Below are 16,690 nucleotides of genomic sequence, written 5' to 3'. Positions count from 1 at the left end.
TTCGCCATTCTAATTCTCAAAGGGTCTTTGTCTCCCACTGCACAGCTGTACAGTATTGTCATTCTCCTGATCCCTGAATATTTCATACAAAGCGATGAAATGGAATGGAGCGATGAGAATCGTCAAAGTTTTTGGTTACTCCTCATCCCTTAAATTTAACGATGAGTACTCGAAACTCTGCGAGTGGAGAGGATTATTATTTAATTTCGAGGGGCTTAGGAGAACAAATGGAATATTCAAAGTATTCTGTAATTGTTGTGGAAAAAATCTCAACATCTCGTGACTTTTTTCTGGGGTTTCTATTGGAAAATTTAAGACAAAGCGACATAATTGTCATTAAAAATCGAAACAAAAGGGTTCTTCATATATTTTCAGTAGAATTATTTGCATATTTTGTGCTCTCGTTTCCTCAAATTAAGGAATGTATTAATAATGGTTAATTTTAAGCCTAATTTGAATAGATTTCCAATGGAATTCCTTGCAGAAAGCACCAGTTTTTTTAAACTATTAAAGAATTCTAATTGAACACCTAAAAAATTTAAATTACTCTATAATTTTCGGAAAAAATCTGAATAGAATCAACATCTATTGACCTTATCTCTCGAATTTCTAGCAAAAAACTTGCGGTAATGTGGCCTAATTTTTAATAAAGATCGAGGTAAAAGAGTCTCCTAAAACTTCCAGTAAATATTCAACTTTTTTTTGTCCTCAGAATGTTTTGAACTTGATGGAAGATAAACCGCATTAAAATACGGTTTTTACACGTACAGTTTTCCTCGTCGTTTATTTTAAATTTCTTTTCACCCAAAAAATTTAACGACAAGTGCTCGAAACTTTTTTCAAGTGAAGAAGTGAATTATTCGCTTCTGCAGAGTCTCCAAGAACAACTGAAATATTTCTCATAATTTTTTTTGCGCCGCTCTCGACTCCCCGTTAACTCCACTCCACTTGATCCTCCACCAATGTGAGGAGAAATCTCTCATCCAGTGAATTTCATTCCATTTCATTTCGTTTATTATTCATCGAGGAATTAGAACGGCGAATAATATTTTCTAGATTTGCGGCTTTTTTGTTCATTCATCATGAATAATCAGCACCTCGCCGGGTGTGAAAAAGGAATATCTTTATTTTTATTGTGAGTAGGTGGACTCTCCGCCTGGGGCGGAGAAAAGTTTTATGAATGAAAGTGAAAAGTTGAGGGACAGATTGTTGAAGCTCTCAATCCCAGAAAAAAAAACCAATAAAATGCGGATTGTCGGGATGAAACTGTGCAGACGCGGAAAAAATTGTGTATCGACAGGTGGTGTTTTTTGAATTCCCTGGGACATTTTGTTGAGCGTCTGGAAGTAAAGAACAATGATGAGAGCCACCGACGGATGATTGCAGTCGTTGTGGGGATTCTGTCCCACGAGAGCAACATTCAGCGCGGCTTGAATCAGACTACTTAAATCTAGTGGAGAATGTTGAGTGGAGCCAGTGCATTCAGCCCATTCGTCAATCTTGTAAAGAGAAATCAATGCTCCGCATTTAGAATATCAGAGGATTTTTACTTTTTTTTCTTTTTGTCATCTTCTTTTTTTGGCTTTATTATTGAAACTTTTGACGTTTAAATTTAAACCTGCATTTTCCATCCCTAGGGATTATTAATAGAACAAAGATTGGAAATAATTGAAAAATCTATTTTTTTTAGAAAAAGTGATGAAATGATTGAAAAATTGCAACCTTCTCCATAAATTATTTATGAATAATACATTTTCAGACGTTTGAGGAATTTCTATCAATAATTTTTTTCCAAATTTTCTCACGCAATTTAAGCGATAAACTTGATGATTGAAACGGTGAAAGAAACGTTAGGAAAAATGATAGAATGATTGGAGAATTACAATTTTTTATGCTTTGGCCTTCTCCACGAATCATTTATGAAAAATAATTTTTCATACATTTGAACAATTTGTATTGATTATTCACAGGAACGAAATTATAAAAATGGGCATTATCCATGATTTTGTTCCACTTATTCCCCCGCAATTGAATTGACAACTTGATGACTGAAACTGTAAGAGATCCTTGGATATCCTTCGGAGAGCATAAAACTTTTTCGTCTGTATGTCAAAAACAACTGGAGCAGAATGGGCTGTCTCTCCTGAAATTTCGGATGAGATTTTCCAATCGTTTCGATGACACCCCTCGAACTCCTAACGTGTCAAACCGGCAACAATGAAAAATACTTGAGGACGATCTTTTCAAGTAATTTGAAAACAGTTTCCACGTCCCTCAATTTCAAGACGAGTGGAAACTTTTTCCATAATTTTTCCTAAACTCTCCTCTCCATACAATCTCTCCGCCGTTTGATCATCATCAAGCAGACATGTAAATAGCTGTGCAACTCGAGTATAAATAACCGACTGACACTTGAAAATAATCTGCTGTTGTCTATCATTACACCAGAGGAGAACGGGGATAATTGAATTAACTTTGATCAGACGTTATACGGCTGCAAGTGCACGCCACCTTGAGGTCCTCGGGTCGACGACATGCGAGCTCCAATTTCACGACTAGAGTCTTTTCAACGAAAAATTCATCCACTCGTGCGTGCGAAAAAATTTCACAAAAAACTGCGAATTCGTTAAAAAATTCTGTTATCTGCGTATTTTTTCAATTGAAATATTCAATAAAGAATATTCTACAGGAAAAATTAATAGAAGTTCATTTTTCTATACAACTTTTCGTATTTTTCATATTATTTTTTTCATCGAAATTCCTCGGTTTTCGAAATATTTTTCATCGAAATTCTTGGGCTCAAGTTTTCCAATTTTCGTGTCAGAAAAAAAGAAGAAAAATAAAGTGGAAAAACCGTTGAAAATTCATATCGAGGAATTCCTATAGGAAAAATTCTGTGGATAGATGAAATTCTGTTAACTATTTTCTATAAAATATTTTTATTGAACAGTTTTTTATTAAAAATCGCGCAGTCACGCCGATCGGCCAAAAAATAGTAGAATTTTCTGTCGAATTCGCTATATTTTTTCTATTCAATTTTTTCGTGCATGTATATTCCTGAGAAATCCCGAGCTAGCCTCCCATACGAAAGAACCCACCGAGTCTCAATTACCCGGAGTCGTGGAAATTCCCGAAAAGCGAGGATGATCCTCGTGATCGAATGTGTGTCACGAGTCTCTTGGCAGTGGTGTGTACACTGTTATGTCGTTAAACTCAGATGAAACTGTTAGGCAATAGTGGCTGCAATCTTGGTTGGTCTGTGCAGCCTCTCGAGTGCACTTGGAAAAGTTTTTCATTGAAAAGAGTGAGCATCAGTCACTGTTGCCGGCAAATTCCCCTTCTCTCGTGGTTTGACGGCGGTTCTGACACTTCTCTCAACTTCTGCAGCTTCTTCGCTGTTAGAAAATTACCCCTTAAATTTCAACTGAAGAATGTTGAAATTTTGAGGGGAAAATCTTCAAGTTGAGGAAGAAATCTTGGGATTTCTCCTCATAATTTTTTTTTATAGAAAAAAAAATGTCTACTTTTCTAAATAACTTATTCTATTGCTTTTTTTTCAGCAAGAATTCATGGACATGAATTTTCCAGGTTCCTTGCACGGCATTTTCCATTTCTCATTACAAAATAAATTATTTATTTGAATGAAAAAATTATTTTAAAAAATTATTAGAAAAAAGGAAATACCAAAAATATAATTTTTCTAGACGAAGAAACACTTCAACAAGATGAATAATAATTCTTCTTATTGAAAAACAGAATAAGCGATGTAGAAAAATCAACATTCATCGACTTTTTGTTTTAAAATTTATTCCCCACGTGGAAATGCAAAAAAAAGTGGAACATACTCCGAATGCAGGTTAAAATAAACTATTCACTCAAATGATTTGCCCCATCGTTTACTCTCACTCTAAAAAATTGAATGTAAAAATTATTTTTAAAAATTATTAGAAAAAAGGAAATACCAAAAATATAATTTTTCTAGACGAAGAAACACTTCAACAAGATGAATAATAATTCTTCTTATTGAAAAACAGAATAAGCGATGTAGAAAAATCAACATTCATCGACTTTTTGTTTTAAAATTTATTCCCCACGTGGAAATGCAAAAAAAAGTGGAACATACTCCGAATGCACGTTAAAATAAACTATTCACTCAAATGAGTTGCCCCATCGTTTACTCTCACTCTAAAAAATTGAATGTAGAAATTATTTTAAAAAATTATTAGAAAAAAGGAAAAACTCAAAATATAATTTTTCTAGACGAAGGAACACTTCGACAAGATGAATAATAATTCTTCTTATTGAAAAACAGAATAAGCGATGTAAAAAAATCAACATTCATCGACTTTTTGTTTTAAAATTTATTCTCCACGTGGAAATGCAAAAAAAAAGTGGAACATACTCCGAATGCACGTTAAAATACACTATTTACTCAAATGGTTTCCCCCATCGTTTACTCTCGCTCTATAAAATTACGATATTTTTCTCTCATATTTCGAGGGATTTGGGGGGGGAAAAAATATCGTACACTACATAGATAGACACATTTCACAGTAGAAATACTGTGGTAGCGTTAACGAAAGACCCGGTGCGGTGGCAACGAAACTAAATCGATACAGGCCAGGCGGTACGCACCACCGAGGGCTCGTGCTCGTCCTCTTTTCAACATTTCCACATGACAACATGTAACACTTCTTTTTCATGCTGTGAAACTATGAAAAAACTTGTCACGACTTTGTAGTCCCAGAAAAAATTATGCGTAAGAAGTTTTCCAACTTCCGCACGATTTTAAACCCGTTTTACTGCCCACCGAGTGTTTCGTCGGTTCACCGTAATTTATTGGATCAAGTTTGATAGTTACGAGGCTGTTACGTAAAAGCCAGTGGGAAAATATCGAAAAATAATAATAGTGTGGAGCAGTCGTGCTGACACGAGTCAAAGTCCAATGCCAAATGTCGTGGTAAAGAGTCAATGCACTTGCGGATGAGATCATCGTTTGATGTGCCAACAGGTGCATTCATCCAGGGCTGATGTGTCAGACCAGTTTAAAGGTTTCACTGGACGTCAAACGTTCAATTTACTCGTCAAATTTGCATCAATCCCGTCATCCTCTGAGATATTGAGCTCCGGGTGAAGTGAAGAGGAAAAATTTCATGTCAAATCAAATCCAGTTGATTTTACACGATTTTCAGTCATTAAATTCGGTAATTAAATTTCGTGAGAAAAAGTTCAATTGAATTAATTGATGAATAAGCCATAGAAATTGGTCAACGTTCAGGGAGCGGTTTTCAAATAGAGAATTCAGCGGCGAAGCTGTAAAACGGTTTATGTCGATTCAGCCTTCAGCTCGGTTTTCGAGGAATATCTCCGGATCTAAGGGAGATGGCGAAATTTTCGAGATAATCTTTTCCGTTGCTCTCAGTTCGCTCTACAAAAAAGGTCGTAACGAACATTTTGCTAACTCCCTTAGATTTCGAGATATTCATTGAACATCGGTCAATAATCAAAAACGACATAAACTTTTTACGGCTTTGCTGCTGAATTAAATTTATACATTTAAATAACATGGATTAAAAATGTAATAATAATTATTATTATTGCAAAATGTCTGGCGATCTAAAGTAGAATGAGTCTCAAATGAGAGCTTCGAAATGAAATCTTCAGGGGCATAATTTCTCATTAATTTTCCGTCAAAAAATCTAATTATGAATGACATTATCAATTTGTCTCGTAATTCTCACTGCGGTGGAGACTCCACCAACTCACCACTCTCTCACTTTATTCTATTCCACCAATCATTCGGGCGTTGAAACACTTTCCGTCTCAAATTTCCTGTTATCGAATATACTGCATTTGTCACTATCTGATATCTCCATTACGCCGATAGGATATTGTCACATTGTCGCATGTAACGAATTCAGTTGTGGAGTGGTAAAACGAGATGAGCTGACATGGAGGTCGGAGTGGATGGGTTAATCTGGGGGATGAAGTGATGAAATTTTTGGAAATTGAGGGGAGAGAATTTTTTCGTCAATTATTGACGGGAAGATCCTTCTAGTGATAATTTGTATTCAATTAGTGTTGAAGTTCCATTGGAATTCTATTCAATTTTATTCGTTTTTTTAACCGCGTGATGGGTATCTGATAAAAACCAATCAATTTAATCAACCAATTTAATGATCGTTCATGTTTTTCAAAGAAGAAATGTTTAAAAATCAAGACTTAACCCAGGGTCTTATGTAAAAATCAATTTCCCTTGTAATCAAAGATTAAAATCTGAATTTTTTTTTCATTAGACGTGAAAAAATCAAGAATTTTTGTTGACACCTCACAAAAAATAATCCATCATTTTGCAAACAAGTATTATTATTTATTTATAAGAGGGAAATGTTTGAAAAAAATATCAATATTTTGCGAAATTTAATTTAGATAATACTGGCTGGGTATGAATTTTTTCAAATTTTTTTCATGCAATTTAGTTCAGTAGCGAAGCGGTAAACCGAGTTGAGTCGATTTTGACTATTGGCCAGTTTTTGACGAATATCTGGGAATCTAAAAGAGATAGAAAATTTTTTATCATGACCTTTTTTGTAGAGCCAACTGAGGGTTATAAAAAAGGTGATGAACAAAATTTTGCTATCTCTCTTAGATTCCGAGATATTTGTCAAAAAATGCCCAAAAGTCAAAATTGACTTAACCCGGTTTACCGCTTCGCTACTGAGTTGAAAAATTAAAAAACTGAAAATATCCAAAAGTACAGCGTAGCCCGGCCGAAGGATAGAGCTACTTTAAGCCGTTTTACCACTTCGCTACTGAAATGATCCCATAAATATGGAAAAATCACCCCCCATCGATTTTCCATCATACGTCCTCTAGTTTTTTAATCCACAATATTTTTTTTCTATTTTCTAGGGTTGTGATCCTGGGAGTGCTCCTGGGAATAGTAGAATGGGATCGTTCTGTAACCTGTGTCCTCCTGCTCTGGGAATACATCCTCGGTTACCTCGGGATATTCATCGCCTCAATGGCCATCGAACTGGCCATTTGCATCCTCGCAACACGTGGAAGTATCCTCGACACGATTCCAAGAGCCCCAATGCAGCATCTTTTGTACATCAAAGTGTGTAAGTAGTCCCTCTGATCAATAGGACATGAATCAGTCGTCTGGGCTGGTAAATACTCAGCTGTGGCTGCCAATCGAAAACATTTTTGCAGATCGATATTCGATCCAACGTGGGTCGAGACATTATTTGACATTTTATGTCTCATGACCTACTTCAGGTGGTTTTATTATACTGTCCCTCGGGGACCTTTCCACTTGGTAATGCTGTAAATTTCACCCGGGGGAAGGCTTTCGTCGAGCTATTTTTTAATAGATTTTTTTTATAGCTTTTCATAACGATGCTGTATTTTTACTTTATGGAGACAATCATGTGGTTGGATTATGGCAGGGATATTCATGCAACTGTGTTTGATGGTGTTTTTAGTTCAGTAGCAAATCATGGAATTTATGATTTGGTTTTGGTATTTATGGCGTTCACTGCGAGGGTTCAATTTAATAGAGATTTCTGTTGACGATTATTTATTATTTACTTTTTTCTGAAAAAAGTTAATAATCGTCATAAATTCGAGAAATTTTCTAATTTTTTTTTCATTCTATTTATCTTTTCGTTTCATAAAAAAAAATGAAACAAAAAAAAATTTGAAAATTTGAGCCAAGGAAATTCTATAGAAAATAAAAATCGAATTCTCTTTACTTTTTCTACAGAATATTCCCAATTGAACATTTGCAATAGAATCAGCCAAAAATTAACATAAAGTTCAGTAGAAATTCAATAGAATTGTCTAGCGAATTCGCTAGGTTTTGCTATCAAATGTTCCGTTGATTTTTCTAATAAAATAATTGAAATTGTCAAAATAAAAAAAATGATTTCTTCTCACCACTCATCAACAAGCCACATGAATTCCCGGAAAAAAATATTCTCAAAACGAATATCATTTCAATTTCGTTTCCTGACGTTTCCCAACTCCCCACCGCAATTAAAACATTTGCTTTCAGTTTTATTATTATTAGAAACGGGATGGCTCTGCACCGGTGTCACGTGGCTAGTGTATTATTACACAAATTGTCCAGCAGCGCAAGCCAAAGAAGTAATTCTAGGTACGTCCTATCGACAAACCCCCCCAGCAACCGGGTCACCCACAATAAATGCATCAATACCGGCTTTTCAGGATTAGTTATTTGCAATTGGTGTATATTGGCGTCGGTGATGGTGACAGTCTGGTGCACTTACGACGCCGCCGGAAGGTCCTGGGTCAAAATGAAGAAATACCAGAGGAGTATGAGGGAGGCTGAGTCCCGAGGCGGTGGGAGAATGCACTATAAACGTAGCGGCAGTAGAAATAGGAACTGGAGGCAGCGGTATGAGCAAACTCAATTTTTCATAAATCCTATTTCATCCTGTTTTTTATTTTTAAAATTTACTATTTAGGAAAGTTATTAGGGCGTACCAGGACAGCTGGGATAATCGGTGTCGGATGCTGTTTTGCTGCATGGGAAATTCTGACAGGAATAGAGTGAGTTTTGCGTGAATTCTCTAGCGAAGGGGCAGAACAAGTTCATTCAGTTTTCAATAAATATCTCAGGACCTAAGCCAAATTGCCAAATTTGTTTCAAGGATATCCAAGTACTTTGGCTATTTTTTCTCTGGCGAAATGGTTCTCTATCTCTGCAGGCGAACATGAGAGCTTTTATTTGAGCCCCAATTGCAGGTCTGAATTTGAATCTCGATGTTAAATACAAAATTAATGACGAAAAATTAGAAAGTTTACTATTGGAGGAAGATTGATGAAATAATTCATAAACAATCAATTTTCCATCATTAAACTCATTAAACTCACTTGTTCAGAATCGTAACAAATTTCTTCACATTCAGAATTTCACCAGAAATCCATTTCACGCCTTAAAACAATAAGGCTTCCGAAAGTTTAAACTTCAACTTCACTGATTTATTTACAAACAGCGAATATTAAAAAAATGCTAATTCTGTGCAAAATGTAATTTGAATGACGCTGAATATAACTAAATTGTAAACGATACTCGGAGATCCTTAAGACAAAAAGGTCCTCACGATAATTCCGCTATCAATTCAATAGAAATCCAACAGAATTGTCTGCGATTTCGCCAGTTTTAATCTGCAAAATTTTCTCGTACATTAATAAAAATTCCGTTCCCACAGAATTCTTTTGCAGACATAGCAAAACTCCTCAGTGATTTCTTCCGCGATCTGGACGTCGTCCCATCAGACGTGGTAGCCGGTCTAGTCCTCCTCCGTAAATTTCAAAAAATCGAACGCGAGCTCATCGTGAAACAGCGAAAAAACGATACCTATGAATTCCTATCCGGCGTACCCATAACCCCGAGGACCAAGTTTCTCTCCCTGACTGAGGACGGTGATTTGGCACATTTTCAAGACACCATTCACTACATGCACTTCGCCCTGGCCGCCTACGGCTGGCCATTATTTTTTATCAATCACACAACGGGCCTCTGCCAATTGTGCACCAGGTGAATTATATTTAGAATTGCTCTCTCTATCCCTCGGTTCATCGGAAACAACTCAATTGTACATGAACAATTGGCTTTTGCATTTTTTTTTTCCTCCTCAGATTGCGATGTGGCTGTGTACCCTGTATAAAACACGAGGACGATGCTATAATTGTCGAGGACAATTGTTGTCAGTGCAACTATGCTGCACTACGTCGAATGGTTGAAATTGGAGAAATTGACATTATTTACGCGACATTTCACGTTGATGTTGGCGAAACGCCGTTCTTCGTGGCACTTGACTACACAAAGAAAAAAGTTGTCATCAGTATTCGTGGTACACTTAGTATGAAGGATGTTCTCACTGACTTGAATGCCGAGGCTGAAGTACTACCATTGACACCACCCAGAGATGACTGGCTGGGGCATAAGGGGATGGTGCAAGCAGCTGAATACATTAGGAAGAAAATTTATGACGAGCAGATCATTACTACAGCTTTTGCTAAGGTGAGATGTCTTCGGTATTCACTAAGTGCTCGAGTTGAAAGCTCGGAGATCTTTTTGAGCATAATTATGCGGTTTTAAATGATTGGAAGGTTTGAGTGATTGATGAGAAATGAGAGTCGAGTGAATCCTCTCGTATTGAGGCTCATGAAGACGAAATGTGACGTTAAGGTGATGGACGTGAAATGGGCGGTTTTAATGTCGAACGGGAAAAAGTGTCGTTTCGCTGTTTGTTAGAACCGTTTTGGTACGATCTTAATAGTTTCCATAAGAGATAACTTTGCGCAACTTCGTGGATATCATCATTATTCACCCATTCGTAAATATCAGATACTATCACTGTCTTTCAACTTCTTTGAAGACGTTTCATGACAACAAATCGATATCAATAATACGAAAAAAGTACTTATGATTTAATCAAAATAATTTGATCAGAAAAAAGGTGTCTTAAATGAAATCACTTTTGCCTTTATCAAGTCATTTGTCCAGAGGGGTCTTAACCCCTCACGGGCGGGGCCCTTTTGTTTCCAAGCGTGGAGTACAGTCGACAAAACTAGAAAGTAATGACTTCTAATCAACGGAAAATTATGACACCGACATGTAATTGAAGCTACAGTATTCCTTTTTTCGTTGTTATCTGTTTGGTTGAGTTAAATCCCAGTTTTGGAAATAATCAATTTCAAAGAGAGTCATTCATATCCTCATGGGTCGAAGCGTGGCATCGACCCCTGAGGGGTTAAACAGACGGAAAAAGTGTCTCAATTTGAGGTCTTTGAGTTTTGATTGCAACCGCTGTCTCGCTGTGTGCAGGATCCAGCAAGAGGAACAGATCAATTTGGCTTGACTCTAGTGGGCCACTCCCTCGGTGCTGGAACAGCATCAATCCTCGCAATTCTCCTCAGACAGGAGTACCCAGACCTGGTGTGTTTCTCCTATGCACCACCTGGGGGTCTCCTGAGCATGCCAGCCCAGGTGTACACCCAGGAGTTCATAACGTCCGTCGTAGTGGGTAAAGACGTGGTGCCCAGGATAGGACTCCGACAAATGGAGAGCCTACGCGCTGACTTGATAAACGCCATAAAACGCAGTGTCGATCCTAAGTGGAAGACAATAGCCTGCTCGGTTATGTGCTGTGGGTGTGGATCTACACCGACGTCTGCCGCGAATTTGGAAGCCGGTGGGTGCATTGCGGAGTACCAGAGGGATAAGGATCAGGCGAGGGCCCAGACCATTGTTCCCAGTGATTCTAGTATAGCCTTGACACTTCATACACCACTGTATCCACCTGGGAGGATCATTCATGTTGTCAGGCATCATCAGAACAAGGGGGAGTGAGTATTTGAAGTATTCTTTGAATGAATATTTGAATTCCAACTATTTAAGCGCCGGGCTAGTCAGAACTGTCAAAAGTATGTGGAAAAAGTGAAAACTGAGAAACCGTTTTTTTTGGCCCCAGCCAAAGGGCCAGATTTTCGGGTTTTCCGGGGCAAGTGGATTTTCGCCAAAATTTATTTTTTTAGTCGGGTGAACGTTGATTCCAACTATTCAAGCGACGGGCTATTCAGAACTATCAAAAGTATGTGGAAAAAGTGTAAACTGAGAAAGTTTTTTTTTCAGATTTTCAAAGGGTCAGATTTTCGGGTGTTCCGGGGCAAGTGGATTTTCGCCAAAATTTATTTTTTTAGTCGGGTGAACGTTGATTCCAACTATTCAAGCGACGGGCTATTCAGAACTATCAAAAGTATGTGGAAAAAGTGAAAACTGAAAAAAAAAATTTTTCACCGGAGGCCAATGTGTCGGATCTTGGATTTTTCCGGGGGGAAAGTCGGTCCAAGGGTCACAAGGGTGAAAGTGTCAGGTGTTGGATTTTTCGCCAAAATCGAATTTTTTAACCGGGTAAACGTTGATTCCAACTATTTAAGCGCCGGGCTAGTCAGAACTGTCAAAAGTATGTGGAAAAAGTGAAAACTGAAAGTTTTTTTTTCAGATTTTCAAAGGGTCACATTTTCCGTTTTTTCCAGAGGGAAAGTCGACTTTCGCCAAAATCGAATTTTTTAGCCGGGTGAACGTTGATTCCAACTATTTAAGCGACGGGCTATTCAGAACTCTCAAAAGTATGTGGAAAAAGTGAAAACTGAAAGTTTTTTTTTCAGATTTTCAAAGGGTCACATTTTCCGTTTTTTCCAGAGGGAAAGTCGACTTTCGCCAAAATCGAATTTTTTAGCCGGGTGAACGTTGATTCCAACTATTCAAGCGACGGGCTATTCATAACTCTTAAAAGTATCCTATCGTAAAAAGGAGAAAAGAAATTGATCCCGAAATATCTCAAAAGTCTCGAATAAGCGTCAGCGTAAGACTGAAACCGAAGCGCCACTACGTGAAGAGATGAGAAGGCGCGTGCGCAGCACGCGCGGCCGATCTCCTTGTATAAAAAAATCGAATTCTATCAATTTGCCCTATAAAATGTCCATTAAATATTTCTGTTGAAAAAAAAACGCGCAGACAGAATAAAATATGGTAGCGACAAATAATTTGAATGAGTCGTTTTTTGTGTTTCAGGCCGAAATACGAGTCTAGATGGAGGTGAGTTTAAATTACGTTAAAATCCTGTTAAATTCCTCTAGAAGATAAATTCAAAGAGCCAAGGGAAAAGACTTTAGTCTCAATTGTCGAATTTTATGAATAATTTTGTGGCTTCCCAGAAATCTTCTTCGAAAACGAGAGCCAGTTTATCAAGCCCTCTGGGCAGGCCCCGGTGATTTCGACGAAGTTCTCATCAGTCCTGTAATGATACAGGATCACATGCCTGACACAATGCTAAAGGCCCTCAATAAGGTAAGCGATCGACAAATTATGAACGATGAGGGGGATGTGAGGAGTAGACAAATACCGATAAGTAGAAGTTCCTCGTTGAAGCCAGGCACTTACGAGCCACTCGAGGAGACTGTCGATAGTCAAGACATCATCATTGATGCTAATATCGGTGGGACATCTCCACTGAGTTGTCGAAATGTTGACATTGTCAATTGTTCAAATAGCGAGAGTTTTTCAACTGAGACTGTTAGTAATATTGTCGTTGATGTGCAAGTGCACGGTGCTGATTAATTAGTTGCTCAGTTATTAGTTGACTAGGTCATTAATTATAGAATCAATATAAATCGGTAGTTGTGAGCGGCTAAGCGATAAATCATCCATAAAATATCACATTTTATAAACATCAACATGTTAACATTGAATTCATCTTATTACACTATTACAAGAAATTTAATAGAACAATTTAACGCTTTCTCTAATTTTCTCAATGTTTTATTAGAATTTCTGTGAGAGACTATGCAACCTTACCGTGTCATTTCGTTAAGGCACATTTGATAGAAAAAGTGCAATAGATTTTGATTTTTCTGCACAATTTTTTTCGCATAAATTTTCCAGGCTTTTCCAGCTGTATTTTTATTTTCAAAATCCATAGAAAAAGCAGAACACTTATGCGCAATAATTCCTAGAGGAAAATCAACATCTATAGACTTTCCTATAAACAACTATCTGTTTAAAAATGCGGTGGATGTTGCATAATTTTAAGTTGTTGTGAATTTTATTCACAATCAGAAAACCCATTCATTTGCCTCTACAATCCTTTCAAATCACGATCTTTATTCATGTGATATTTTATCTGATATTTCCGGCTGCTGCCTTTTTGAACAATTGGGAGGAACAGAATGTAATTAAATAGACTACAGTTGAATAGTTTTTGTACAGTTTGTGATAAATATCAACAGTCCACTTTTTGTTGAGTGTTGAATTGGCTGTGACTTTGGGAATTCAAAGAATTTACATTCCACATTCTTCTCCCCCTGCCCTTTCATTCGTATTGCTCCTGTAATCCAATAGTTGCCACGAATGTTATCGAAAAACTCTCCCAACAACTCTTACTCCATCGCCCACGTACACTCGTCCACTGAAGTTCCCATAACCGGATGTTCAACATCTTATATCAACTACGTGACAAAAACTCGAGTTACTTCAGCAAACGATTGCTTTGAGTTATGGGCACGCTGCAGTCAATCCCAATGGGGCTATTTTTAATAATGACACTTCCCGCTGCGATCGCAATATCCCCCCGCGGGGCCGACGGAGAAGCGGCTTTATTGCCTTTTGAATAAAGCATTTTGAATGGAGAAAATCAATAGTTGGAATTTTTTGACTTTCCGCCGAGTTGGGGGCGCAATTAAACATTCGGGATAAGCCGATTCCTTTCAAATGATTTGATCTCGAAAAACGTGACTTCTTTAAGAATTTCTTCAGCAGTTCTATTAAAACTACATTAACATTCATAGGATTTTATCTCGTTCAATTGTAACATCTAGAGAAAAAAAAGACTCGAAGTGTAATTAAAGAAAAATGTTATAAGACTTTAACGGATATTCACTTCTAAAAACTCTTGTTCCCAAAATGAAACCACAATTGGGTTATTCTATTTTTTTTAATTGAATAAATGAACAAAAAGTTATTATCGAAATAAAAAAATTTGTCCAATCCAATTTTTTTAAAACGTCTTGCAGTTCTATTAAAACCACATTAACATTCATAGGATTTTATCTCGTTTAATTGCAAGATCTAGAGAAAAAAGACTCAATGATGTGTAATTAAAGAAAAATGTTATCAGACTTTAACACATATTCACTTCTGAAATCTCTTATTCCCAAAATGAAACCACAATTGGGTTATTCTATTTTTTTAAATTGAATAAATGAACAAAAAGTTATTATCGAAATAAAAAAATATGTCCAATCCAATTTTTTTAAAACGTCTTGCAGTTCTATTAAAACCACATTAACATTCATGGGATTTTATCTCGTTCAATTGTAACATCTAGAGAAAAAAAAGACTCGAAGTGTAATTAAAGAAAAATGTTATAAGACTTTAACGCACATTCACTTCTAAAAACTCTTGTTCCCAAAATGAAACCACAATTGGGTTATTCTATTTTTTTTAATTGAATAAATGAACAAAAAGTTATTATCGAAATAAAAAAATATGTCCAATTCAGTTTTTGTAAAACGTCTTGCAATCTCCTGTTCCCAAAATGAAACCACAATTGGGTTATTCTATTTTTTTTAATTGAATAAATGAACAAAAAGTTATTATCGAAATAAAAAAATATGTCCAATTCAGTTTTTGTAAAACGTCTTGCAATCTCCTGTTCCCAAAATGAAACCGAAATTGGGTAATTGCATTTTTTATTTACTACCAACCAAGAAGTTATTATCGAAATGAAAAAATACATGTCCAATATTTTTCATTCTAAAATTCATGCCAGCCCCCAATGGGAAAAATCGTAACACTAAACTCCGGAGAAGTATGATATTCCATTGAGTTTAATAATTTATCGGATCCACCCCCACAATATTTTTCGTTTGAGTTCACGCGGTTATAATTTTTTCACATGAACCTCGAGTCTCACAAAAAACGTGAGGAATACTGGAACGATGGGATTGCATGTAAGCCACTGGGGGAATGAAATCCGATTGTAATCCCCTTCTCCCCACAGAGACCCTATTACCCGAATGGATCATGATATTTTAATGGTAGCCCTATTGTGATACGTGCGATGGAAAATGTTTATTGTCCGTTACATCAGCGAATGAAAGGACATTGCCAAGCCGGGAGGAGAGGTAGGGAAGATGTGGCACTATTTACAATAGTGGATTGTTGTAATTATCAGTTGCACGATCTGACGCCAAATGTCTGTAGATGCGTCTGCATTTCCGCCAGTTTCAGGAGTAATTTTTCGTGTAAATGTCGGCAAAGAGTTGTTGAGAGCAATGAAAATACGGGGAGTTTGGCGCGAGATCGTTTGTTTATGATTGATGGAGTGTATGATATACATATCCACGCGCATGTGTAATTATTTGACACAGCATGGCGCGTATGTAGTCTAATTACGTAGATAGGAGGAACAAATTTCCACGGACGAACAAATTTCTTTGACCTAGTAAAATTCTATAGAAAATTCTATTGGTTTTTGGGTGATTCCATTAAAGAATTCTCCAGTTTTAGTGCACATTTTTTGTAGAAAATGCCCTGTAGAAAATACTTTACAGAGAAAATTAGTAGAATTTCATGTTTTAAATGTCTTTCTGTTGTTTTCATTGAGAAAATAAAAAAAAACATTTGAGCCAGGGAATTTCTAGTAAAATTCTATTACAGAATTCCACATTTTACTGGGTATTTTGTTTCAGAAAAATGTCACATAGAAACTATTTTATTTAAAAAATCAGTAGAATTCTATCTTTCTAGAAATATTTTCTATTGAGAGATTTTCTATAGGAATTCCTTGACATGAATTTTTCAACTAACTAAAATTTAGACAATTTGAGCCGGGAATTTTCTATAAAAAATACCTGAATCAAATAAATCGTACGAATTCCCAAGATGCTAACATGAAATTTTTTCGTACGTGTCATTATCGAAGCTAGTGGAGAGCTCAGAGTTGTGCTGTACATTGTACATAGACTAGTCTTTTCATTACCGTTATTATTTTCGACTGTATGAATAATTGCCTCACATCTGCTAGATTAAATTATTCATACTGCATTTGCATCAATCACCATTAACAAGTCTCTCTAATTTTGTTGTATAATT

General features: G+C 36.5%; 2 protein-coding genes across 4 annotated transcripts in view; one reads left to right on the top strand and one right to left on the bottom strand.

Moving 5' to 3' along the window:
- The window catches only part of LOC107045320 (sn1-specific diacylglycerol lipase alpha), a 32,494-nt gene that overhangs the window by 7,286 nt on the left and 8,518 nt on the right, over positions 1-16,690 (top strand). For all 3 annotated transcript variants that reach the window (XM_015267548.1, XM_015267549.1, XM_015267550.1), the window contains exons 2-10: positions 6,913-7,124; positions 8,060-8,161; positions 8,233-8,422; positions 8,493-8,577; positions 9,240-9,568; positions 9,670-10,054; positions 10,862-11,382; positions 12,611-12,634; positions 12,754-12,886. In XM_015267548.1, coding sequence (XP_015123034.1) covers positions 6,913-7,124; positions 8,060-8,161; positions 8,233-8,422; positions 8,493-8,577; positions 9,240-9,568; positions 9,670-10,054; positions 10,862-11,382; positions 12,611-12,634; positions 12,754-12,886 — 1,981 coding nt within the window. The remainder of the gene's footprint in view (positions 1-6,912; positions 7,125-8,059; positions 8,162-8,232; positions 8,423-8,492; positions 8,578-9,239; positions 9,569-9,669; positions 10,055-10,861; positions 11,383-12,610; positions 12,635-12,753; positions 12,887-16,690) is intronic.
- Positions 1-16,690, bottom strand: part of LOC107045319 (protein strawberry notch) — a 46,935-nt gene that overhangs the window by 26,418 nt on the left and 3,827 nt on the right. The gene's annotated exons all lie outside the window — the stretch shown is intronic.

Source organism: Diachasma alloeum, unplaced genomic scaffold, assembly GCF_001412515.2.
Source record: "Diachasma alloeum isolate Michigan unplaced genomic scaffold, Dall2.0 Dall_scaffold_00914, whole genome shotgun sequence".
NCBI lineage: Eukaryota > Metazoa > Arthropoda > Insecta > Hymenoptera > Braconidae > Diachasma > Diachasma alloeum.
This window is presented reverse-complemented; position numbering and strand designations above follow the sequence as displayed.